Source organism: Sebastes fasciatus, chromosome 8, assembly GCF_043250625.1.
Source record: "Sebastes fasciatus isolate fSebFas1 chromosome 8, fSebFas1.pri, whole genome shotgun sequence".
NCBI classification, from domain to species: Eukaryota; Metazoa; Chordata; class Actinopteri; order Perciformes; family Sebastidae; genus Sebastes; species Sebastes fasciatus.
In genome coordinates, this window is record NC_133802.1 from 12667154 (window position 1) to 12688105 (window position 20952).

The 20952-nt window shown below is 41.5% G+C and overlaps 3 protein-coding genes across 4 annotated transcripts in view; 2 read left to right on the forward strand and 1 right to left on the reverse strand.

Annotated features, from left to right (window-relative positions):
* The window catches only part of rad21l1 (RAD21 cohesin complex component like 1), a 148757-nt gene that overhangs the window by 571 nt on the left and 127234 nt on the right, over positions 1-20952 (forward strand). The window contains exons 2-14 of one of the 2 annotated variants that reach the window (XR_012594905.1): positions 203-380; positions 489-618; positions 1367-1472; positions 1770-1873; positions 2249-2356; positions 3785-3886; positions 4090-4188; positions 4406-4635; positions 4758-4839; positions 4947-5065; positions 5172-5282; positions 5548-5622; positions 5838-6478. Coding sequence is in view for 1 of the 2 variants with exons in the window: in XM_074643504.1 (XP_074499605.1) it covers positions 234-380; positions 489-618; positions 1367-1472; positions 1770-1873; positions 2249-2356; positions 3785-3886; positions 4090-4188; positions 4406-4635; positions 4758-4839; positions 4947-5065; positions 5172-5282; positions 5548-5622; positions 5838-6014 (1590 nt within the window). In the remaining variant the exon portion in view is untranslated. Of the gene's footprint in view, positions 1-202; positions 381-488; positions 619-1366; positions 1473-1769; positions 1874-2248; positions 2357-3784; positions 3887-4089; positions 4189-4405; positions 4636-4757; positions 4840-4946; positions 5066-5171; positions 5283-5547; positions 5623-5837; positions 7249-20952 lie in introns of those variants that run through there. The other variant, XM_074643504.1, reaches the window with a different exon arrangement.
* snpha (syntaphilin a) lies at positions 7533-14920 on the forward strand. The gene is made up of 5 exons (XM_074643503.1): positions 7533-7706; positions 10498-10609; positions 10715-10846; positions 10986-11135; positions 11235-14920. Exons 2-5 carry the CDS (start codon positions 10566-10568, stop codon positions 12502-12504), a joined length of 1596 nt encoding a protein of 531 aa, XP_074499604.1. The 5' UTR covers positions 7533-7706; positions 10498-10565; the 3' UTR covers positions 12505-14920.
* fkbp1aa (FKBP prolyl isomerase 1Aa) lies at positions 15011-20383 on the reverse strand. The gene is made up of 5 exons (XM_074643511.1): positions 20267-20383; positions 20115-20162; positions 18290-18402; positions 16160-16331; positions 15011-15938 (listed from the first exon to the last, which is right to left on the reverse strand). The coding sequence occupies exons 1-4, from the start codon at positions 20301-20303 to the stop codon at positions 16200-16202; spliced, it is 330 nt and encodes a 109-aa protein (XP_074499612.1). The 5' UTR covers positions 20304-20383; the 3' UTR covers positions 15011-15938; positions 16160-16199.

The following is a 20952-nucleotide window of genomic DNA, read 5'->3' on the forward strand; positions in this document are numbered from 1 at the left end:
AATAATGAACATTATAAAAGGCCAATTAGTAATCACAATTCAAGTACATTCAAAAGCCAAAGAAAAGAGGTGGGTCACATTACACTGACTAAACAGCTGACTGCTCACTCTGCTACTCTAATGTCAGCTGAATTAACACAGCCACATTTATCAGACTGCATGGGAGGGGTTAAAACAGTAATTGTTGTGTTTATTATCACAGGTGACAGCTAGAGTCAGTGAGTTTCTCCAACATGATGTTCTACACTCAACTCTTCACCTCCAAGAGGGGACCTCTGGCCAAAATCTGGCTGGCAGCACACTGGGAAAGAAAACTGACAAAGGCCCATGTATTTGAATGTGATTTAGAAACAACCATCAGAGACATCATTTCCCCACAGGTAAAAAATAAAATAAAATAAAAAAGGCATCCCCAAAATCTCCATATAATGTAATAACTTACACCTAAAGTATGGGTGCTGTCTGATATGTATGTGTGATCTTTGTAGATGAAACTTGGTTTGCGGACAACTAGTCATCTGCTGGTTGGTGTGGTCAGGATCTACTTCAGGAAAGCCAAGTATCTCCTTGCAGACTGCAATGATGCCCTGGTTAAAATTAAAATGGCATTCAGACCAGGTAACACATCCTGCTTGTTTTGTCATTGTCAACAATTGTATAAATTAATAAAGGCTTGACAGGGTTGTGGTCCATATTGGTTACATTGGACTGGCTTAAATGACAATTATGGCTGTGCGAAGGTAAACTATGGCCAACCCGATGCATTCATGGAAGGGGGAAAGATAGCAGCAGCACCACAAACTACATCCTCCAAAATGTTCATACAGTTGAATCAACACCCCTCTTAAACAGTTTAAACAAAAGCTAAACATCATAACCTTAATTAAGGTAGGATTTATTGCAGGTTTGTTGTGTTAGACCACATTCGTTTCAGCTTGGTGTACCTAATAAACTGGCAACTGAGTGTCGACACTGGTAAATACTTTCCCTAATGAGAACAACCACCAGAGGGTGACATAGACACAATTACTTAACCAACATATTTTGAAAGGAGAGAAGCTCAATGCAAGCATGTTGTATGCATGTATGGTTTCTCCCATGTGCAATATCACACAGACAAGGCAGTCCCACAGGACAGACATCTCTGAATCCACTACATTAGCTCAGCTGATAAGTACTTATATGTAAGATCCTGAAGACTTCATCTGTAAATTATACAGTCTATTTGACATGATGTTTTAGTGCCTGTGAAAGCTATAAAGAAATACCTCATCAGTTAAATCACTGCGTGCTGTTCTTACCTATTCAAGTTCTAAATTCAGTATATATTTGTATTATTTGCCCTGTTTCTCTCTCAACACACCAGGCCAGACCGATATGCCTTTGGAGGGGCTCGAGGCAACACTAAAAGCAATTACCTTGATCGAAGATTTCACTGCCTTTGATGCTCAACTGCAGCTGCCACGCCCAAGGTACCATTTTCTCCTCTTCTCAGACAAATCCCAACATTTATATACTGCAGGTTTCTTTAAGACATGTTGCTGAAGACATAGCATTTTAAAAGGCACACAAAACAGGCTTTTCAAGATACTCAAAGATGCTTTACATGACAAATTTAAGCTTTAATACTTTATTTTGTGTTTTGTCAATTTGAGTAGCAGGAGTAGCCTTTTCATTTCAGCCCTTTCATCACCCATTATTTCTTTAAGCCAAACTAATAAGTATTCTGTCTGTGTCCACACTATGCTCTCTTCATACTGGGACACTAGTAACATGGATGTCGTGGACCACTTTTCACTGAACCAGTGTCGATCAGAGGAAATCACTCTGAAAGAGGATTTTGGAAATGGCTTTCTGAACTTGATAGATTTCGGTAAGAACCAGTTTGTTCTCATGTTATGAAACTTACTGATTTGATGTGAGAAATTTGCCTTGTTAGTGTTCAGCCGTTTGATGTTTTTGAAAACAGTTTAGATATTTAATTATATATTCATGATCTGCTTTTAAAGATTTACATCTGAAACAATGAATGTGCTTGAGGCTGATTTCTTCAGGCAAGATAGGGATGTTGGAATGCATTGAGAGACAGTAATGCATTGTTGGTTTTGGTCTTTTCATGGAATTTGTTGACAATAACAAAAATATATGACCTCAACCTTCTCCACTGAAGCACTGCTTTCTGTGCAGAGCCGACAAATCATACTGACATTGTCATTTTTTTCCTCCTTTGGTGTGCTCTGACGGGTAGGAGATGAGTGCCAGAGCCACCACAATGGGTTACTGGATATGAGTTTCCACAGCTTCACTCAACATGGAGACGCTTTTGGGGATGAGGATAGAGGACTCGACCTACTGGGTAGCGATTGAGAATTGATCAGGATAAGTTTTTGCCATATTTTTGTCTAAAGAACATCATGCACTTAAAAAAAAAAGTGTGTTTGACTTATTTTACTGTTAATAGTTATTGTTAATAGTGGTCTTCAAATTAGGCAAGAACCATGTCAAACTATAATGCAGTAAACAGTATTATGAAGATATCATTTTGATGCAGAAGAGAAACCAGATGGGTTTCTCGATTTAGGATTATTGAACAAAAGATGTTGTAATGTTTGTATGCATACACTTCAGTTCAAAAGTGACCCTTCTGAAACCTTGAAGGAAATGACTTGAGCAAAGCCACCACACCAGGGCTGGATCCTCCAAAGACAGTTATGTCATAACACGCTTAAAAGGATTTTTCCATCGTTTGTTCTAGTCAGGGGCCTGAATATGTTCTGGATCAGAAGGCATTAAAGGAAGATGAAATGAAATATATGGATATATATACAGTCAGTCTGGTACAATTTTCCACTCATCCATTATGTGTTTCAGTGAAATGTCACAACTCACTTGAAGGCATCCTGGAATATGTCCCAGTTTAACTGCAGTGTTTGCACATTGTCAGCAGTTTAAGGGCAATAAACTGTAAAGTATTTGACTTCTCAAGTTGCCTGGGACTGCACAAGCGCACCAATACGTAGGTTTGGTCTCTGTGAGGATAAACTGTCTTATTTGGGGAGGAAGCAGTAATTCAACCTGGCCTTCACATCCTCTGATGGACCGGTGTTCATGGGCTGCGTCTTTGAAGGATCCAGCCTCTGAATTGAGACACAAAGAAAAAAAATTGCATCTGAGACACGGCATGGCCTGACGGCTCATTAAATCATGATAACCAAATAAGAAAAAGATTCTCTCTGCACTCATTCATCAGTCGTGTAGCTATGTAGCAAGAAAATCCCACTTCTAATACAGATTACATTCAAATACTAAAAGTATCTACTCAGGGTTCCCGTGGATCCTTAAAACGCATTGAATTAATTAATCTGAAAATAAGGGCTTAATTGGTATTCAAATATCTTAAATCAATCTTTAAAAAGTCTTAAAAATGCTAAGGCATGGGAAGTAGGATTTTACGAATAGTTTTTTTCTGACACTGCAATTTAAAATGTGACACAGTGACAAAACACCAATCATACAGGTCAAATGAGGGAGTACAAGACTTATTCCGCACAATGTTCCCGGACTCTGAAATTGCCCACATGTTTGCATGCAATTAAAAGAAGACAGCCTACAACTGCAAGTCAAATTTTGGCAATTAAAAAAAGTCCTAAATCTAACTTAGCTTAAGCTGTAGGAACCCTGCTATTGTAAATCTTTGCCCTTGTTATGTTATTGTTGATTCTTTTGCTTATTTTTTATCAAAGATAAGAGTGATCAATTATTTTCATTTTTACTGACCCTGTAGACTTCCTGGAAAACTCCAGTGATAATGTCGCGTCCAACGAATTCCTCCTAGAAGAGCCTCAAAATGAAAATCCAGAGATCCCTGCACTCAATTATCAACAAGGTGATCATTCATCATGCGTTATTTACATCTTGTTTTAACCTTCTATTAACATTAATGTAAAGCACCTTACCCTTATTTTGTGTTTTCAACAGGGTTGTTTGCATAGATGATAGTTTTGTTTGATGGGACAGCCACACCAGTGGATAGTGTGTTTGCATTCAGACTTATTTTCAAATTCAAAATAGACTCCATATGTTTTCCAGATGCTGATAGAGCGGAGATGGTGACGCCTACACAGAACGAGACCACCCTGCTCGCCAACGACGAGGAAGCCTTTGCACTTGAACCTGTGACCATCACTCGTAGGCACAACTAAACAACTCTCAAACTGTGTTCCTTCAGCTCACAAATCTATTGTATATGATGCGCTCTAAAACCATCGCTATTATAATTCTGAAGAAACCAAAAGTTTCAAACAGTTGATCTGGGGTCCATCCCTTGTCACACAAACGGTAGACTTTTGATACTCGATGCAGCAACACAAGCATTCTCATGATATTCTGTTCTGTTTCTTTTCAGCAAACTCCGAGAAGAAGAGGGGGAAGAGGAAGCGCAAGTTGGTTGTTGACCAGACTAAAGAGCTGACAAATGAGTCCATCAGAGCGCAGCTCCTCGACTGTTCAGACCTGGTTGTCCCTTTGGACATGGCCCCACCAACCCTGCAGCTCATGCAGTGGAAGGAGAGCGGTGGTGCAGATAAACTCTTCACACAGCCGTGTAGCACTGTAGCAGCTCCACAGATTAAGGAGGTAAAAAGATTAACACATCCCAGCAATGTTGGTGTTTTATCTAAAAAACAATGAATCTATCAATAGTGAACATTCAACTGAAATTACTGCTGTTGCCATTAAACTTAATTTTGCCTTTGCAGCTCTTTGCCAAGAGTATTTTCCATGTGAAACCTTATGGTGTACGTGCGGAGCTTGAGGTGATGCGCCAGGATAGACAAGAAGGTAGGAACTTACTATGAACTATGACCTCTCTATTTGAATGCGTCATTGGTGTTGTACTCTGTTCTGCCTTTTGTGACATGTAATCTGCATTATTATGTGTTGTATAGTTCAGAGGGACATAAGCGCCTTCACCACAGACGTCAGTGTCGTAGATTCATCAATAGATCCTGAAAGAACACACAACACCGACCTGACAGACTCTGATCACACAAATGACAATCATCAAGTAAGCATTAGCATGTCGGGTGAAGAGACGTTATTAAATTCCCATTCTTGATGCCCTTTTACCTTCTTTTATGATTGGTTTATTATCTGTGCCGTGCATCTGTCAGGATGAAAACAGATCAGAGTTCAGTCATCCAGAACTTCCATCAGAGGACTCCATGTTTGTCCATCCGTCTTGCATGCAGGAGGAGACTCCGTCAGCTTCCCTCCACACTCAGGTGCCTGTGAACACACACAGTTACAGATATGAAACAGGGCAGGGAGTTAGACTCTGTTGGACTCCAAATTTCACTGGCCTTATCTTTGGATTGAAAGTAAACTAAAAATGGATGGTGATCTGAAAAAAAAAAGTCTGATACAGTAAACAAACTGCAAATCTATCAGCGTTTGCCAGATGGCGGGTGATAATTTGTAATTTCCCATGCTGCCTTGGAGATGTTCCCGGCATCACTGACTGAAATATGGTCCTTTTCTAACCTGCAGTCTATGCTGGACAGCCAGGACTTTGAGGAGAAGAGGATAACCAGACGTTCACAGAAGCTTCTGGACGCTCTAAAAGTAAGGACCTAAAAATAAATGTTCAGATATTAGAATCACAGTAACACCAATCTTAACTATTATATTATATCTGTGTAAAGCCTGTATGTCTCCATGTTAGGCTGTGTCCCTCCTCTATTTAACAGTGAATAACAGATACAAATCTATAGTCTCAGTGGACAGGGGTTTAGGGATGATTTGGGGAAATTAAATTGTCTCTTGTGTTTGTTTGGCAGAACAACAGTGACACCACATTCAGCCTGAACGCACTCTGTGAAGGAGGCAATCGCTCGCAGGCTGCAGCCACTTTCTACTGTCTCCTGGTCCTGAAAAAACAAAACGCCCTTCACCTGCACCAGAGAGCACCCTACGAGGACATCACCGCCACACCTGGACCTAACTTCTACCATTAGTAAAACAGAAAGTTTAAGTTTCTTAAAACTACAGAGGTGCAGTCTTGGTTCTACTTGATCTGCCCTCTGCAGAAGTAGTACACGTTTGTGTTACTATATCAGTTTCCCAGGGTAAAATTAAATTTAATCAAATTGATTTCTGGGCTCAATAGTAAGAGCAGCTTGAAAAGAAAAATCTAATTTTATATTATATGTCACACACATTGGTATGTTTGTGTGTCAAAACTTGTAAATACTCTTTGCTTGTTCTTTGCACTTTTCATTTGTGAGTATGAATGAAGGAATATTTATATCTAAAACTCATTGTCAGACTGTTTTTATTAGACCTCCGAGATCATACAGTATCTGACCCTATATGGGTTTCACATGCATAAATATTTTAAGTGATCTACAAGATCCTTTGAGTATTTATTGTTTTATTGATCAGCAACATCTGATGTTACACAGTTATTCTTGTGATATTTGTTGTATGTTCAGTCTCGTGTTTTACACCAGTTCCTCTTCTATTTATTCAGGATTTTACGTATGTATGTTAAGACCTGCCTGTTATGTCTTATATCTGAGAGAGAAAAGCAAAATTGAACCTTTCATAATAAGCAAATGTTGCAAATGATTGCTTTAAAGTGCAGGTATTATTTACATCTATTTAAAACCGTTCCCTGTTTCGATGCAAATCACAAATAAGACTGAATGTTTACTTGATTTGTATAAATTTTTTATAGCTTCAGAAAGATAACTGTTATGTTACTGAAGTTTGGGATATGAAACTAAATTCATATATTCACCTATTCGTCATTCTTGTGGTCAAGATATAAAAATATTCTTGACATTTGTTTCCTGCAGCTTAAATCCAGAAGATTCAGTACTTCTGTACAGCGCTGAGCTGTACCCTTAACATGTTGAATTATACATGTTGATAGAATCAAATATATTTATCGGCCTACAACTTGTCAGAATTTGTATGTCATCCATGATATTCTGTGCTTATTCAGGGACAGCAATATACTTTTTATCACACACTATAGTAGGAGATGACCACTAATAGAGACCATATGCTTGGAAGGCATAGGAATGACTACAAAACTGGAAAAATTTTCCTTTCCCACTCGTTCTTGGAGTTCATTTTGTAAAAAGTCTTGAGAATTTACAGTTTAAGCCATTTAAAATGTTGTTTTCTGAAATTGTAAATGTTATTGCTTATGTCATTGTGTATTAAAATAAACGCCTAAATGGATTAATGTATTTCTATTTTAAAGTTTACCCCTAACTGTGGCTTGCATTAGTCAGTGAATGCACCTCTGCACATTCATCCATCATCTGAGGTGTTGTACACGGTGTACCAGCCCAGCTGGATATCCTCCTCACTGCCCTTCACTCACATTGAATGAGCTTTCTAAACTACTCTTCACCTGTCAGACAACATCATCCCAGCGGTCAGTAATAATCATAATCATTAATGTGCAGTGGAGTCCTGCCAAATGAAGCCATATTATTATCCCCTACTGTCTCTTTAAGAAGCACCGGTGCAGCAGACGCAGTCGCCTCATTTCATCTCCGGGCTCCATGGCTGCAGGATGGACTCTCATCACTCTCATCAGCACCATCTCTTCTTCCTGTTGCCACCGGGGACTCCATCAAGTCTGGCGGGAACCGAGGCTTCTCTACGATGCACAACTTCCACCTGCCCAAATGGTATTGTTAGATATATATATCACTGTTAAAGCTGAGTCGGTGTTTTCTGTGTGTGTGTGTGTGTGTGTGTGCAGCTACCAGAGACTGAGATTCAGAGTAACAGCCTTGTTAAGTAACCGTATGTAGGACACCCAGCTGGGACTTAGTCAGCTGTTTCTATCAGAAGCTGCGTTTTCTTGTATAGAAAGTAGCTGCTGGGCTGTTGGATGTCCTGTTTAGGGACTCCTCTGTAGTCAGCTGGATATGCAAACCAATCATCACACTTTTGGGGCTTTTAAAAAAAAAAAAATCCTCACTCCAGACCTGGCTGCTTATCTAACACTGCTTTACTGTATAGGGCAACAGATGTGGAACAAAGCCCTGCAGATTTAATGCCTTAATGATAATTCAAGGACGTCTGCTATTCATCCTGAAACATGTCAGCTGACTGTATATCTCATGTCTCTCATCACGTCTACATGCTGCTTTAAGTCCAGTTTGATCCTCCTCCTGTAGCCTGTGATGATGCTCTGCCTCCTCCACAGTCAACACTGGTACTCACACTTACGTAAGATGATTGCGTCTTTCTCACCAGTAATGTAGTTGCCACTTGTTGCGCAGACAGAGGAGAGGAGAGGAGAGGAGAGGAGAGGGGAGGGGAGGGGAGGGGAGGGGAGGGAGGTGAGGAGAGGAGAGGAGAGGAGAGGGGAGGAGAGGAGAGGAGAGGAGAGGGAGGTAAGGAGAGGAGAGGAGAGGAGAGGAGAGGAGAGGAGAGGAGAGGAGAGGGGAGGGAGGTGAGATATCTCGTTGTCCTAGAATTTAAATATAGGACAAAAAAAAAATCATTAATATGCGTCTGTTAGACATTTCATTATGAGTAGAGTTTAATGTGTTGTGTCTGCAGAGATTTATCCAGCAGCAGGTGTATTTCAGGCCTAGATCAGCAGGTTCCCTATAGAGCTGCATGGAGACTTTTCAAGAAAGATGAGAACATTTTGTCCTCATCGTTCATTTTTTGCTATAAATGAGCTTTTCCATAATTAGGGTGGTGACAGAACTAGCTGATTATTCTCACTTTTAAACTGAGGGCATAGCTACCACTGAGGTCATGTCCTCTGGGAATTTGAGTTTTTTTTATTAATCTACAGTCTGTAGTTTTTATGGGAACAAAATAAACAAATAAAGGACTAGATATTGGTCTGTGTACAATACCAGACTTTGGGAAACATGTTTTGATTTTCATTTAACAATTTAAGATATCAAACTGCTCAATACAGTGCAGAGTTTAATAGGCTAGAATAAAAACATTTACCTAAATAAAATATAGTCTAAAGTCAGACAAAAATTGGAATATAGAAATATCTGATCATAAAATAAGTAAATTAGTCTAAAACTCTTGCCAGCGCATTCAATACCAACTTTCAATACTCTTTTCGGTCAGTAGTCGATACCCAGCTGTAAAGGACACAGCCATTTCCCACCATTTTATTCCTGGTTACAACATGTAGACCTTCATGTGTGGGGGGAATACAATACAGACAATATATTTGAACAGTTAAAAGAATAAATTCAATATGAAAGATCCAAATAATTGGGAAGGACTTGGACTAGTGACTTCAGTATTTCTAAAATCTTTGTTACGGCACTGCTTTTAGGGTATGACACAAGAGTGAAATTATGTATATATTTCATGTAGAGACTAGGGTTGTCAATCAATTAAAATATTTAATCGTGATTAATCGCAAATTAAACACACATTTTTTTATCTGTTCAAAATGTACCTTAAAGGGAGATTTGTCAAATATTTCATTTAAACTCTTATCAACATGGGAGTTGGCAAATATGCTTGTTTTATGCAAATATATGTATATATTTATTATTGGAAATCAATTAACAACACAAAACAATGATATATATATATAATAATATATAAATAGTGTCCAGAAACCCTCACAGGTACTGCATTTAGCATAACATGGCAAACTGCAGCCCAACAGGCAACAACAGCTGTCAGTGTGTCAGTGTGCTGATTTGACTATGACTTGAGCCAAACTGCATGTGATTATCATAAAGTGGGCATGTCTGCAAAGGGGAGACTCGTGGGTACCCATAGAACCCATTTTCATTCACATAATTTGAGGTCAGAGGTCAAGGGACCCCTTTGAAAATGTCCATGCCAGTTTTTCCTCGCCAAAATGTAGCGTTACTTTGGAGCGTTATTTAGGCTCCTTCGCGGCAAGCTAGTATGACATGATTGGTACCAATGGATTCCTTAGGTTTTATAGTTTCATATGATGCCAGTATCTTCACACTAGCTTTAACTGCTACAACCTGAAAATTGCAAGTTGCCTAAGTAAGCCTAAATCCTACATGAATCCACTCCTGTTCTATAAACAATAAATCAAAAATTCTTAATTCTCCGTAGGCAGTAAATGACCACGCTGACCATTTTGACTACCGGCCACTAAATGACAACTTTTCTTAGTTTCTTTGTTGCCCTTTGACAGCAGTCAATGTGAAGGTTTATCACGTTTATGTGCAGCTCTGCAGTACACAGCTCAGAGAGAGGCAGCTGCACTGACTGTGAACTCACTGTGTCCCCTTTGTGTCAGCACAGAAAGGACGCTTTATCTGCTGCTGGCCTGGACTATTTCTTTAATTAGGGTTAGACTATTGTCACTGTGAAGAAGCACATAATGGCCACACGCAGTATGCCACAAGTTGGAAGGAAGGAACTACATATTTCTGATTAAGATTATTACTAGCTGATTTGCCTCTAATGTGTTTTTATGACGATTCTTATACGGTCCAGCTGTGAGGGCTCCTAGCGTCCCTCTCTAGAAGACAGCAGTGGAGCTGTTGGAGGTCCCGCGCACATCAATGTCTCTCACTCCGAGTCGAAAGCCATCCTCAGGTCAGCGCAGGTACTGTTGCATATCCTTCTCACGCCTTCAGTTTCAGAACGATGCAAAAGATCTGACACTTCTCACTGGATTGTGAAAGAGTGTAATGTGATCTCTCCCTTCAAGGTGCTCGGTGGGCACTGGTGGTGGCGGTGTGCGATATTCCCACAACGATACATCCAGTACCCACACCTACCCCGGTCGGGTTAGGGCACCAGAGGGCAGCCCCACAGCCCGGACGTATCCTACCACACCCAGGCAAGTCATTCATTATAAATATGTTAATATGCCTCCAGGGGCATGTTGTTAACCAGACTCTCAGTTTACAGTTCTGATACATGATTAAGCAACTTGAACTTTACATAGATGACCTTTTCTTATCTGTGTGTTGATTCAGGCGTCAGGCAAAGCACACAACCTGCAGTGACAACCATGGGATCAGGCCCCCGACCCCGGAGCAGTACCTCACCCCTCTGCAACAGAAGGAGGTGTGTATACGACATCTGCGAGCCAGACTGAGGGACAATGTGGAAAGACTGCAACACAGGTGAGTCTTTTTCTCCTTTAAAATGTTATCTTTTTAGGGGTTCTTTTTTGTAAAAGTGAAATAACTCTGCTCTTCACTTGTCTTTTACGCTTTTATCAGAGACTATGAGATAGATGAGTTGAGGACCCAACTGTACAGGATGCAGGAAGACTGGATAGAAGAGGAGTGTCATCGTGTGGAGGCCCAGTTAGCCCTGAAAGAGGCCCGCAAGGAGATCCAGCACCTTCAGGGGGTGGTTGAGACAGTGAGGTCCAACCTGAGTGTCCGTGAACAAGACCCCCACGATGACCACAAGCCATACTCAGGGTTGCAGCCCGCTCGGCCGGGGGGCAAGTCTCGCTCCTGCGGCTGTTCCCCAGCCAACACTTTGGGTCGCAGCGCCGCCCACAACCGACTGAGCAGCGAGGCTCTGCAGCTGGAGCGCAGCCCCAACGCTCCTCCTGAGTCGAGCAGAGCGTCTCGCCCAGCAGGACAGACCCACCTGCTCCTGGAGGCGGCCCTCCTAACAGAGCAGCAGCCGCCGCAGGGCCACATGCGAGGCCCCCCGACTGTGCCGCGCTCTTCCACCTACGAAAGGCTGTGCAGTGGGGGGGCGGTGTTGCCAATCTCACACTCCTGCCACACTCTCAGTAGCGGCTGCAAGTGCAGTGGGCACGCCTACCTCCCACATCATCACTTGTTCCTGCATTTACCTCAGGAGGAGGCCCCCCCAGTTACAACAGACACTGCTTCAGTCCCTGCTACTGATCCTATCCCTACTCCTACTCCTGCTCCTACTCCTGCAGCAGAGAAGAAGCCAGCAGTGCGCTCCCAGGCCTGCAGCCCGACCATGACCTGGCTGTGCGAGGAAAGCGGCGTCGAAGAGCTGAGTATCATTTCTTTAGCCACAGCAGACATCACTCCCTCAGAACCACATCTGTTTCCATCGTCTTTACCAGCTGCGCTCCCTCCGGAGCATCCATACCGCGTAGAGCCGCTACCATCCGACAAACCAGTGGAGGTGACAAAGACGTCAGCAGAGCCACACACCTGCCAGCCCCATCCTATAGCTCCCCTCCCAGAGAGGCAGGACGCTGTAGCGGTGCAGATAGAAGAGGACGATGAGGATGAAGGTGCCAACGAAGACGGGTACTCCCCTCAGCCCTGCCACTGGAGCCGCTACTTTCTCGTAGATCTGTTGGCCCTGGCGATGCCGGTTGTCCCGACCATGGCGTGGCTGTGTCGAGGGGCGCCGCGGGAGGTCCTGCCGATGTATCACATCGGCTCCCTGCTGAGAGGCTGCTGCGCCGTGGCCCTCCACTCGCTTCGCCGCAGGGGTGCCGTCAGGGGACGCAGGCCCACCAACATGAACGGAACAACACCAATCTGAGACTGAAGAATACAACTCCCAACCTCTGCAGGCAACAGCAATGCCGACCATATTACTGCAGTGGTTCTGAACCATGGGTCTGGGGACCCCCAGGGGTCCTTGAGGGAGTTCCAGGGGGTCTTTAGAAAAATGGGAAATGCATTTTTTTTTTTTTTTTCACTATTTAATTCCCTATAGAAGTGAGCCCAATGTGAGTAAGAGTCAAAAGATTGACTATTCTTATCATAGGTTTCAAAGGTTATCTCCTCAACTATAGTTTACAACTACAGTAGAGAAATCTGGTCATCATATGTAACAATCAAAATCTTTTCAGATGGAGGTCTGTGAAACTAAATCTTGTTGTATTGATTTAGGGGTCCTTGACAGGAAAAAGGTTGAGAACCACTGGATTACAGTTTGGTCATTGCCGCGCGTTGGAGATCTCCTCTTTTACATAAAGCCCTTGTGATTTCGTGGTCATGCCTTGCCTTAGAGAACAAAGGATTAGTCGTACATTATTTCATTACTCACATATACTTACTGCTACTGCCTGCAGTTTAAGTGGTTTTCTCTTTATTGGAATTTGCATGTAGCCCACAGTTTGGTTGGGTTCTCCTGCTTGAATTTAAAAGCCCCTATACTGGATTTAGATGATATCGTCTGGGGCAAAGATATTCAGTTTATTTTATGACAAAAAGAAGAAAAAGAGAAATTGTCTGAAGTTGAATGCTCCTCTGTTTTCATCATCACGTTTTTAAAAAATGTAATAAGGGAACAGGAGTCACAGTCATGAAATTTGTTTGGCATCAACAAATAAATTGCAGTCACTACTTACTGTATCTGACTTATTCAGAAGCAGTTAAAGGATTTACAGAGCACAGTGATACCGTGCTCTGTAAAGTCATTTCCACCCATGAAAATATTGAATGTGGTTGAAAGATGTTTTGAAAAGCATGTGCATCAAATCTAGTTCTCAGGTGCAGAACAGACAGATCATTGATAATTTTGCCAATAAACATAACATGGGAGTTTAAAACTGCACAGACTCCATTTCTTTGATCCTGTTGGGGCATTTATCCTCAACATTAACAATATTTTTTTGTTGCTAAAAATGAATTAAATGAACTGGAAAATAAAGAACAACAAAAATCTGCAGTTTACCTATAGGTTTACATAATGGAGATAATGCCAAACAAGGCACTGTGCTTATATCTTTTCAACAGGACAGCCTTTCTTCTGGTCGTGTATCTACAGTCCCATATTTCTATAAAGGTTAATAGGAGATCAGCAGAACATACAGCAGATTGTGACCCAGACAGCTGAATGAATGAAGGACTTGGATGAGCAGTTTTGTTTACTGACTTTGTGAAGCGATAACCGTTTTTGATACAGTGATATATTTTCTAATTTTACAATCTTTGCACCTGCTGCAAGTAAAGATTAACACCTTGCATCAGTGTAGGTTGCTTTCACAGCACTGTATTGCAGTTTATAATAATGATGTACATGTATGTATCATAGCAGTGAATGCTCCTCTGACAAGTTTGTGTGTCAACTGAAATTGTAACTACAAACTATGATGTACGGTTACCGATTTCAGCCTTATTATGCAAACAGAGCAATGTTCTAGCTTTCAGGGATCTTTCCAATAAGGCTTTGCTGGTTGTTTAATCAATGATTCAGCTTAAAGGCAGGAGAATAGCTGAAAATTCAAACTTCAAATGGAAAATAAATTGTAATGAATCTATGTTTGGAGCAGCACATACTGTAGTGTTTGAACTTCTCACTATTTTCTTATTTTCAATTTGTTAGACTTTGGCTCCGGAGCAACTCCTTCATGTTCAAAATGATCCTTCTCCATGTGAAACTAGACCTTCCATCAGCTTGTACTCTACATGAAAAAAACAATGGAATAGTTATCAACTGTACTATAATTGCACAAGAAACAGAATATTGCAAAGTACCCTGGGTATTTCCGCTCTTCTTGGAAAATAAAATATGCTTCTATTGGTTTTCTTTTATTATTATAGCGTGGGTAGTGTGTTGTAACTAGAGTTGTTCTGATACCAGTATCGGAAATACGTCCGATACTGCCCAAAGTTCGGTATCGGGTATCAGCAAGTACGACAGTCAATGCCCCAAACCCAAACCATAATTTATTAACCCAGAAAAAATCAACTTGTTTAACCGAATTAAATTCTTCGCCGCTCCAAAACAGTAGCCTTCACGGTGCTGTCGCCCTGGATGTATCATGGCTGCCAGTGGCAAAAACTGTCCTCTATCCATACACGATCAGTAGCAAACAACTGTTAAACAATAATCACGCTGGTATGGGATCGGTACTCTGTATCGGCATTATAATAAGTTCGGTAGAATCGGCATCAGGAAGGAAAAAATGTATCGGATCATCTCTAGTTCTAACACCATTAAATATGAATTCATAAAAAAGTGCCATTAGTAGCATTTTAAAGGGAATACTGAGGTTAAACAGGAAGATACAATCACCCAAACGGAAGAAAAATAGCAATTTGTGTTAAAATTACTCTTTTAATGTGTTTAGAGTAAGGAACAGACCTTTTACAACATCCACAGCTTGTTACACACAACTCCTTCAAACAAAGAGAATCACAAACCCCATGAAGTGCCTACAAATCTTTGTGGGGGAACTCACCATGCAAGTTTTAGAAACCTTTTTTTTTTTTTACCAGAGACCAATATTTTTCCCCACAAGACATTTTGTTTTGGCAAAAAAAAAAAAAAAAGTCTCCCCAAATATTTTACAAGCAAGTCAACAAGACAAATGATGTCCAGTTGTGAATGTTTCAGTCATTTCACTCTTATAAATTAAGAATTGATGCTGCAGTATATAGACAAAGAAACTCCTACATCTGCAGAGACCTGTAGGCTGCTCATGGCAATAATGTGCTTGATTCATGAATCCCTGGTTACAATGCACTCCACTTTTAATCTAACCCAATAACACGTATCACAAAAGGTAATTCATAGAAATATCATTGTGTCAAACAATTTATTCTCATTTCTTATCCAAGACATTTCATTACCCGCAATCAATACAATTTTAGTGTAAAGGCCACAGAGCCACAGGAATGAGATTGATTCAATACTTATGACACGTATCTAAAAGCCTGGTCCTGATGCCAGACACAATTTGTAAAATTTTTAAGTCAAATAAAAAAAAAAAACATCACCATAAAAATACATAGCAGAATATGATAAAAATACATGGGATGGGATGGCCTATGACTTATTACTGTATGGAACCTAAAGTATAATATGGAGGATAAAGTTTTAAAGCAAGTGACAAAACACAATTTGTATCTAAATGGAAAAGGAGAGTGAACTAGTGAAGATATAGACATAGGTCCTATGCAGGGATCAAGAGCAGGAATCATCTGTTAACGTTTTTCCTCCATGTTCCCGAGATAGGAGTCAACCTGCGGCGAGAGGAAAACGGGTGTTAGCGCCGTTGGTTAAGGAGGAGAGGCAAGAGGGGATTACAGGATATGGAGAGTAAAGCTTGTTATGCGCATACCATTGAATCTGTAAACAGCGCTCTAAATGTATTAGTCACATGTTCATCATTTGCACTTTGAAAGCTATATAATTACCCCATCAAATGATGTACAGTACACATGATTTAAAAACACTTTCTCACCCTGAAAATTTGAGTGGAATTAAAAGTGAGTGCACGACTTTCAGGCTTCCAGACTGATGAGCTCCACGTCGAAGGTGAGAGTGGCGTTTGGTGGGATGATCCCTGGGTGCCCTTTGCTGCCATAGGCAAAGTCTGGTGAGCAAATCAGCTTTGCCCGCTGACCTACACTCATCTGTGGAGGAGATGGAAGAGATACTTATATACATACATACTCTTTGTTAAGTAACTCGGAAAACCCTGGACTGCACCAACATGGCGTGAACAAAATGGTCAAGTGGAGTGACAATAATGCTCTTAAAAGGAACTGTAACTTTTTAAGCGTATAAATGTAGCGGGTCGCCACACATGCGCGTTCGCATATGCGCGCTCGCGTGTGGCCGGAGCCTCGTCTCCGCTGCCTGCTTACCTTCACTCAGACAGAGCGCGCGTTCTCGCGTACTCGCTCCACCTCTACTAGACGTGAACGCGCGCTCACTCCACACTGCAGAAGAGTTAGTTTAGCGCTGAGAATGTCTAGTGAATGTACGGGGGACGTTTGTGCAGAAATAAATGCTGCAGCTCCTCCAGACCAACAGAGGTTTTCCGTGTCTTGTAAAGTGACGGGGCTCCTCCACGTGTTACGTTGTCGTCTCGTTACCGACCGGGTGCCGGTGTCTCCCTGCGGCTGCCGGCTGCGGTCGGGAGGCGATAACGTAACTCGTTGAGTAGCCCCGCTGCCTGAGCCTGCGCTGAGGCAGGAAAAGCCAACACTAGGATCAGCAGTGATTCATGGAGAGACCTTTGTCTGGTCAGCTAACATTACTGCCAAGCAGCTGAAATATAGAGTGATATTGTACTTTTAGCTGGCGTGTGTCGCCTCACTGTTTTGAGCGATGCTCGTCCATGTCTATTTAGAGCGAGCAAGCGCAAGCTCGACGCTGACTTTCGTTGATTTCAAGGCCACAGGTGTCGCTGTTAACAAGCATTTCTGAAAGTTACAAATAGTCCCTTTAAGATTAACACAAAGAAAATGGAAGAAATTGTCTTTGGTTCACCATCTGACGCTCATAAAGTTCCTATTGTTATTCATAAAAGAAAATCCTGCAGGTATTTTCATATAAATATTTGGGCGTCATGATAGACCATCTGTTATCTTGGAAAGACCACATTGAATTTGTCTGTTTCACTGCCGCCTCAGGTCTTTTGGGGTGAGTAAACAAATTCTTCTTTTGTTTTTTTACTTCTGTGATTATGAGTGTTCTACAGTATTGTTATACTACATGGTACAAGAGTTTGTCCACTACTTTAAAGTCAAAACTGCTCCACCAAATGAAAATCTGCTCAAAGATTGTAGGTCAACCCCTTGAGAAATTCTATGAATCAGCCTATCATAATAACATCTTAAGGCTGGCTAACAACATCGTCTCTGACCCCAACCATGTTTTGAACAGTGTATATGAATTGTTACCATCAAATCAGAGATACAGGGTTCCACGATTTAATAAGGTTAGACTGAAGCACTCTTTTGTACACCAGTCAATCCTAAAACTAAATATGGAGCCTAATCCCAGATCAAATGTACGTTGAAGGGCCCTGAATATCGTCTTCTGTGATTGTAATGTTTAAATGTTTGTATCCTTGTTTCTTGTCTTTGTCCTTTCTGTGATGTTGCAAATGGAGCTGCTGCGATGCGAAACAAATTTCAGACTTGTCTGACGATAAAGTATTATCGTATTATAGTATTATCGTACATGTTTTCAGCAATAAGAAACAGGTTTATTGCCAAGTAGGTTTTCACATAGGCCTACATGGAATTTACCTTGGTGTTTGGTGCATAACAATAAACAGAGAAAATTAAAGTTAAAAGCAAGTACTGCAAACAGTCAAGAAGCATTAATAAAATAAAAAAGTACGATAAATATATGAAAAAAACATTGTAAAAATTAAGTTTTGTGCAAAATATTGTCCAAGGAATGAGCAAAAATTCATAGTATAATAATATGTGCTATTATATATGAACAGATATTGCTGTTGCCATTAAATTATGCAACGTTAGTACACATAGCATTCAGCATGTTTATATGAAAAGCTTTATGATAAATCGTATATATAAAAGTGCAGCTATTGTATAGTTAAAAACAAGCTCCTCACCTGCGCTACTCCTTCTTCCCATCCACGAATAACCTCCTGGTGTCCAATCTTGAATTTGAAGGGCTTCCCCCGGGACCTCGAAGAGTCAAACACTTTCCCGTCTGCCAGTGTGCCTGATAAAAATCATATATATATAGCGATATATCACTCGATAATCAGCTTGGGTTGTTGTTAAGTCCCACTTTAGCTTCATAACGGTTAAAGGGACTGTTTGTAACTTTTTACACGTATAAATCTACCGGGTCGGTGTCCCATGCGCGCTCGTGTGTGGCTACGTTGTTCAGATTCAGATTCCAACACAAATTACACGGAAGCACCAAAACCGCAAAGTTATATCTAGTGAAGCCCGTCTTGCAAAACAGTGTTGGCCGCGGTCGCAGGACGCGGGGGAGACCGTAGCTTTGGTCTCCAGGGCCGGAGTCTCTGCTCCTCTGCCTGTTTGCCTTCACTCAGCTCGTTCCACCTCACGTGCATGCGCGCACACTCCACACTGCAGAAGAGTTAGTAGCTCTGAGAATATCTAGTGAATGTACAGTGGACGTTTGTGCAGAAATAAATGCTGCAGCTCCTCCAGACCAACAGAGGTTTCCCGTGTCTTGTGAAGTGACGGGGCTCCGCAGCGAGAAACGTTATCGTCTCCGACCGGGTGCCGGTATCTCCCTCCTGCCGCGGTCGGGAGGCTGAATCAGGAAAAGCCATCATGTCTATGTAGAGCGAGCACAAGCGCGACGCTGACTTTCGTTGACTTAACGGCCACAGGTGTCGCTGTCAACAAGCATTTCTGATTCTTACACACAGTCCCTTTAAGAGAGCCAGGTGCCAACGTTAGTGGACTAGCATCATGGGGTCGGATCAGCTTACGTTAGGAGGCTGACAGCAGCTAGGGTACCGTTAGCTCCACTAGTTCTTCTTAAAGCCACGGATAATAACAACACAACCGTTTCAATTATTTAGTAAATGATGCAAATGGGGGAGTAAATATCCGGCTTTAGCACCACAACGTAAGCACAAGAGACACAGCAAGCCATTTGTTAACGCTAAACATGGACACTGAACTGTTAGCCAGCTGAACGGTTAGCTGAACTGTTAGCTGAGATGCTAGTTTGAGATGCTAGCTGAGATGCTAACCAGCTGAATTGAACTGCTAGCTTGAGATGCTAGCTTAGATGCTAGCTGAGATGCTAACCAGCTGAATTGAACTGTTAGCTGAGATGCTAACATCTCTGCTAGCTGAGATGCTACATTGAGATGCTAGCCAACTGAACTGTTAGCTGAGATGCTAGCAGAGATGTTAGCTGAGATGCTAGCTGAGATGCTAGCAGAGATGTTAGCATCTCAGCTAACAGTTCAGTTCAGCTGGCTAGCATCTCAGCTAACATCTCTGCTAGCATCTCAGCTAACATCTCTGCTAGCATCTCAATGTAGCATCTCAGCTAGCAGAGATGTTAGCATCTCAGCTAACATCTCAGCAGAGATGCTAGTTGAGATGTTAGCAGAGATGCTAGCTGAGATGCTACATTGAGATGCTAACCAGCTGAACTGAACTGCTAGCTGAGATGCTAGTTGAGATGCTAGTTGAGATGCTAGCCAGCATAAGCAGCAGTATGCAACCAGTGAGTTAGCCTAGCTAGCTGTAACAAACTGTGTCTACTTGGTCCCCAGTTTCACGCAAAGAAAGTCTTTCACATCGCTGACGGCTCGCGTTAACAGGCTGCATCTAACACTGGTTAACGGAGGCTTAAAGAACATTACGGTCCCTATCTCTCATCTCCAGTGAGGAGCGGTAGTCGGTAGTCGGTGCTGCTCCTGCAGCCTCCTCACTCACCGACATAGTGCACCACGACGCGCTGCCCCCTCTTAGGAAACGTCCGTCCTGAAAATAGGAGAAAATAAAGAGAGAGCGTGTATAATAAATAACCGCATACTATGTGGATAGATTCACTCTTTCGTCGTTAAAACAAGGCCGGTTATTCCCACCATCGCCCGGAGTTATGATCTCAATTTCTACTCCCATCTTGGCTCTTCGGTCTCCTTCTATTTGACCACCCGACAGTAGGAGCGGAAGCAGGAGGCAGGAGGCAGGGGCGGCCTGCTGACGGGCGGGTGCTGGGCAGAGATGGGGCGACAAACCACCAATTGACCATCGAGGCATTATTATTATTATTATAACAAAATATACAAATCCTATCTAATGTGGTAACTAAACCAAAACTAACAAGCTTTTTATAAACTGTGACTTTGTGACAAAAATCTAACTGAATCAGATTAATTGATTGATATTAAAATTATATATTATATATATATATATATATAATAGATAATTCATACAACACTTTCTCACACACTTTCTTCACTCAGTCATATATCTTATACTGTATATACTGTAGATGTTCTTAATATGCCTTGTACAAAGTATTTCTTCTATATGTACATTCATACTTCCTGATATGTAGATGTTCTGAATATGCCTTGTACATAGTATTTCCTTTTATAATTGTAATATAAAGGCTTGCCTTTACATACACACTCACTTCATTCTAATCCCATTTGGGGCAAGTCATAGTCAATTCAGCACACCGACACTGACAGCTATTGTTGCCGTTGTTGCTTGAGTTTGCCATGTTATGATTTGAGCATTTTTCTTTATGCTAAATGAAGGTTTC

Bases quoted from the DNA above. Each gene is read 5' to 3' on its own strand.
- snpha (XM_074643503.1), top strand. From the start codon at position 10,566: ATGTCTCTCACTCCGAGTCGAAAGCCATCCTCAGGTCAGCGCAG. The intron at 10,847-10,985 runs GCAAGTCATTCA...GTGTTGATTCAG, and splicing joins ACGTATCCTACCACACCCAG to GCGTCAGGCAAAGCACACAA. The intron at 11,136-11,234 runs GTGAGTCTTTTT...CGCTTTTATCAG, and splicing joins GTGGAAAGACTGCAACACAG to AGACTATGAGATAGATGAGT.
- fkbp1aa (XM_074643511.1), bottom strand. From the start codon at position 20,303: ATGGGAGTAGAAATTGAGATCATAACTCCGGGCGATG. The intron at 20,163-20,266 runs GTGGGAATAACC...TCCTATTTTCAG, and splicing joins GATCATAACTCCGGGCGATG to GACGGACGTTTCCTAAGAGG. The intron at 16,332-18,289 runs GTGAGGAGCTTG...TCTCCTCCACAG, and splicing joins GGGAAGAAGGAGTAGCGCAG to ATGAGTGTAGGTCAGCGGGC.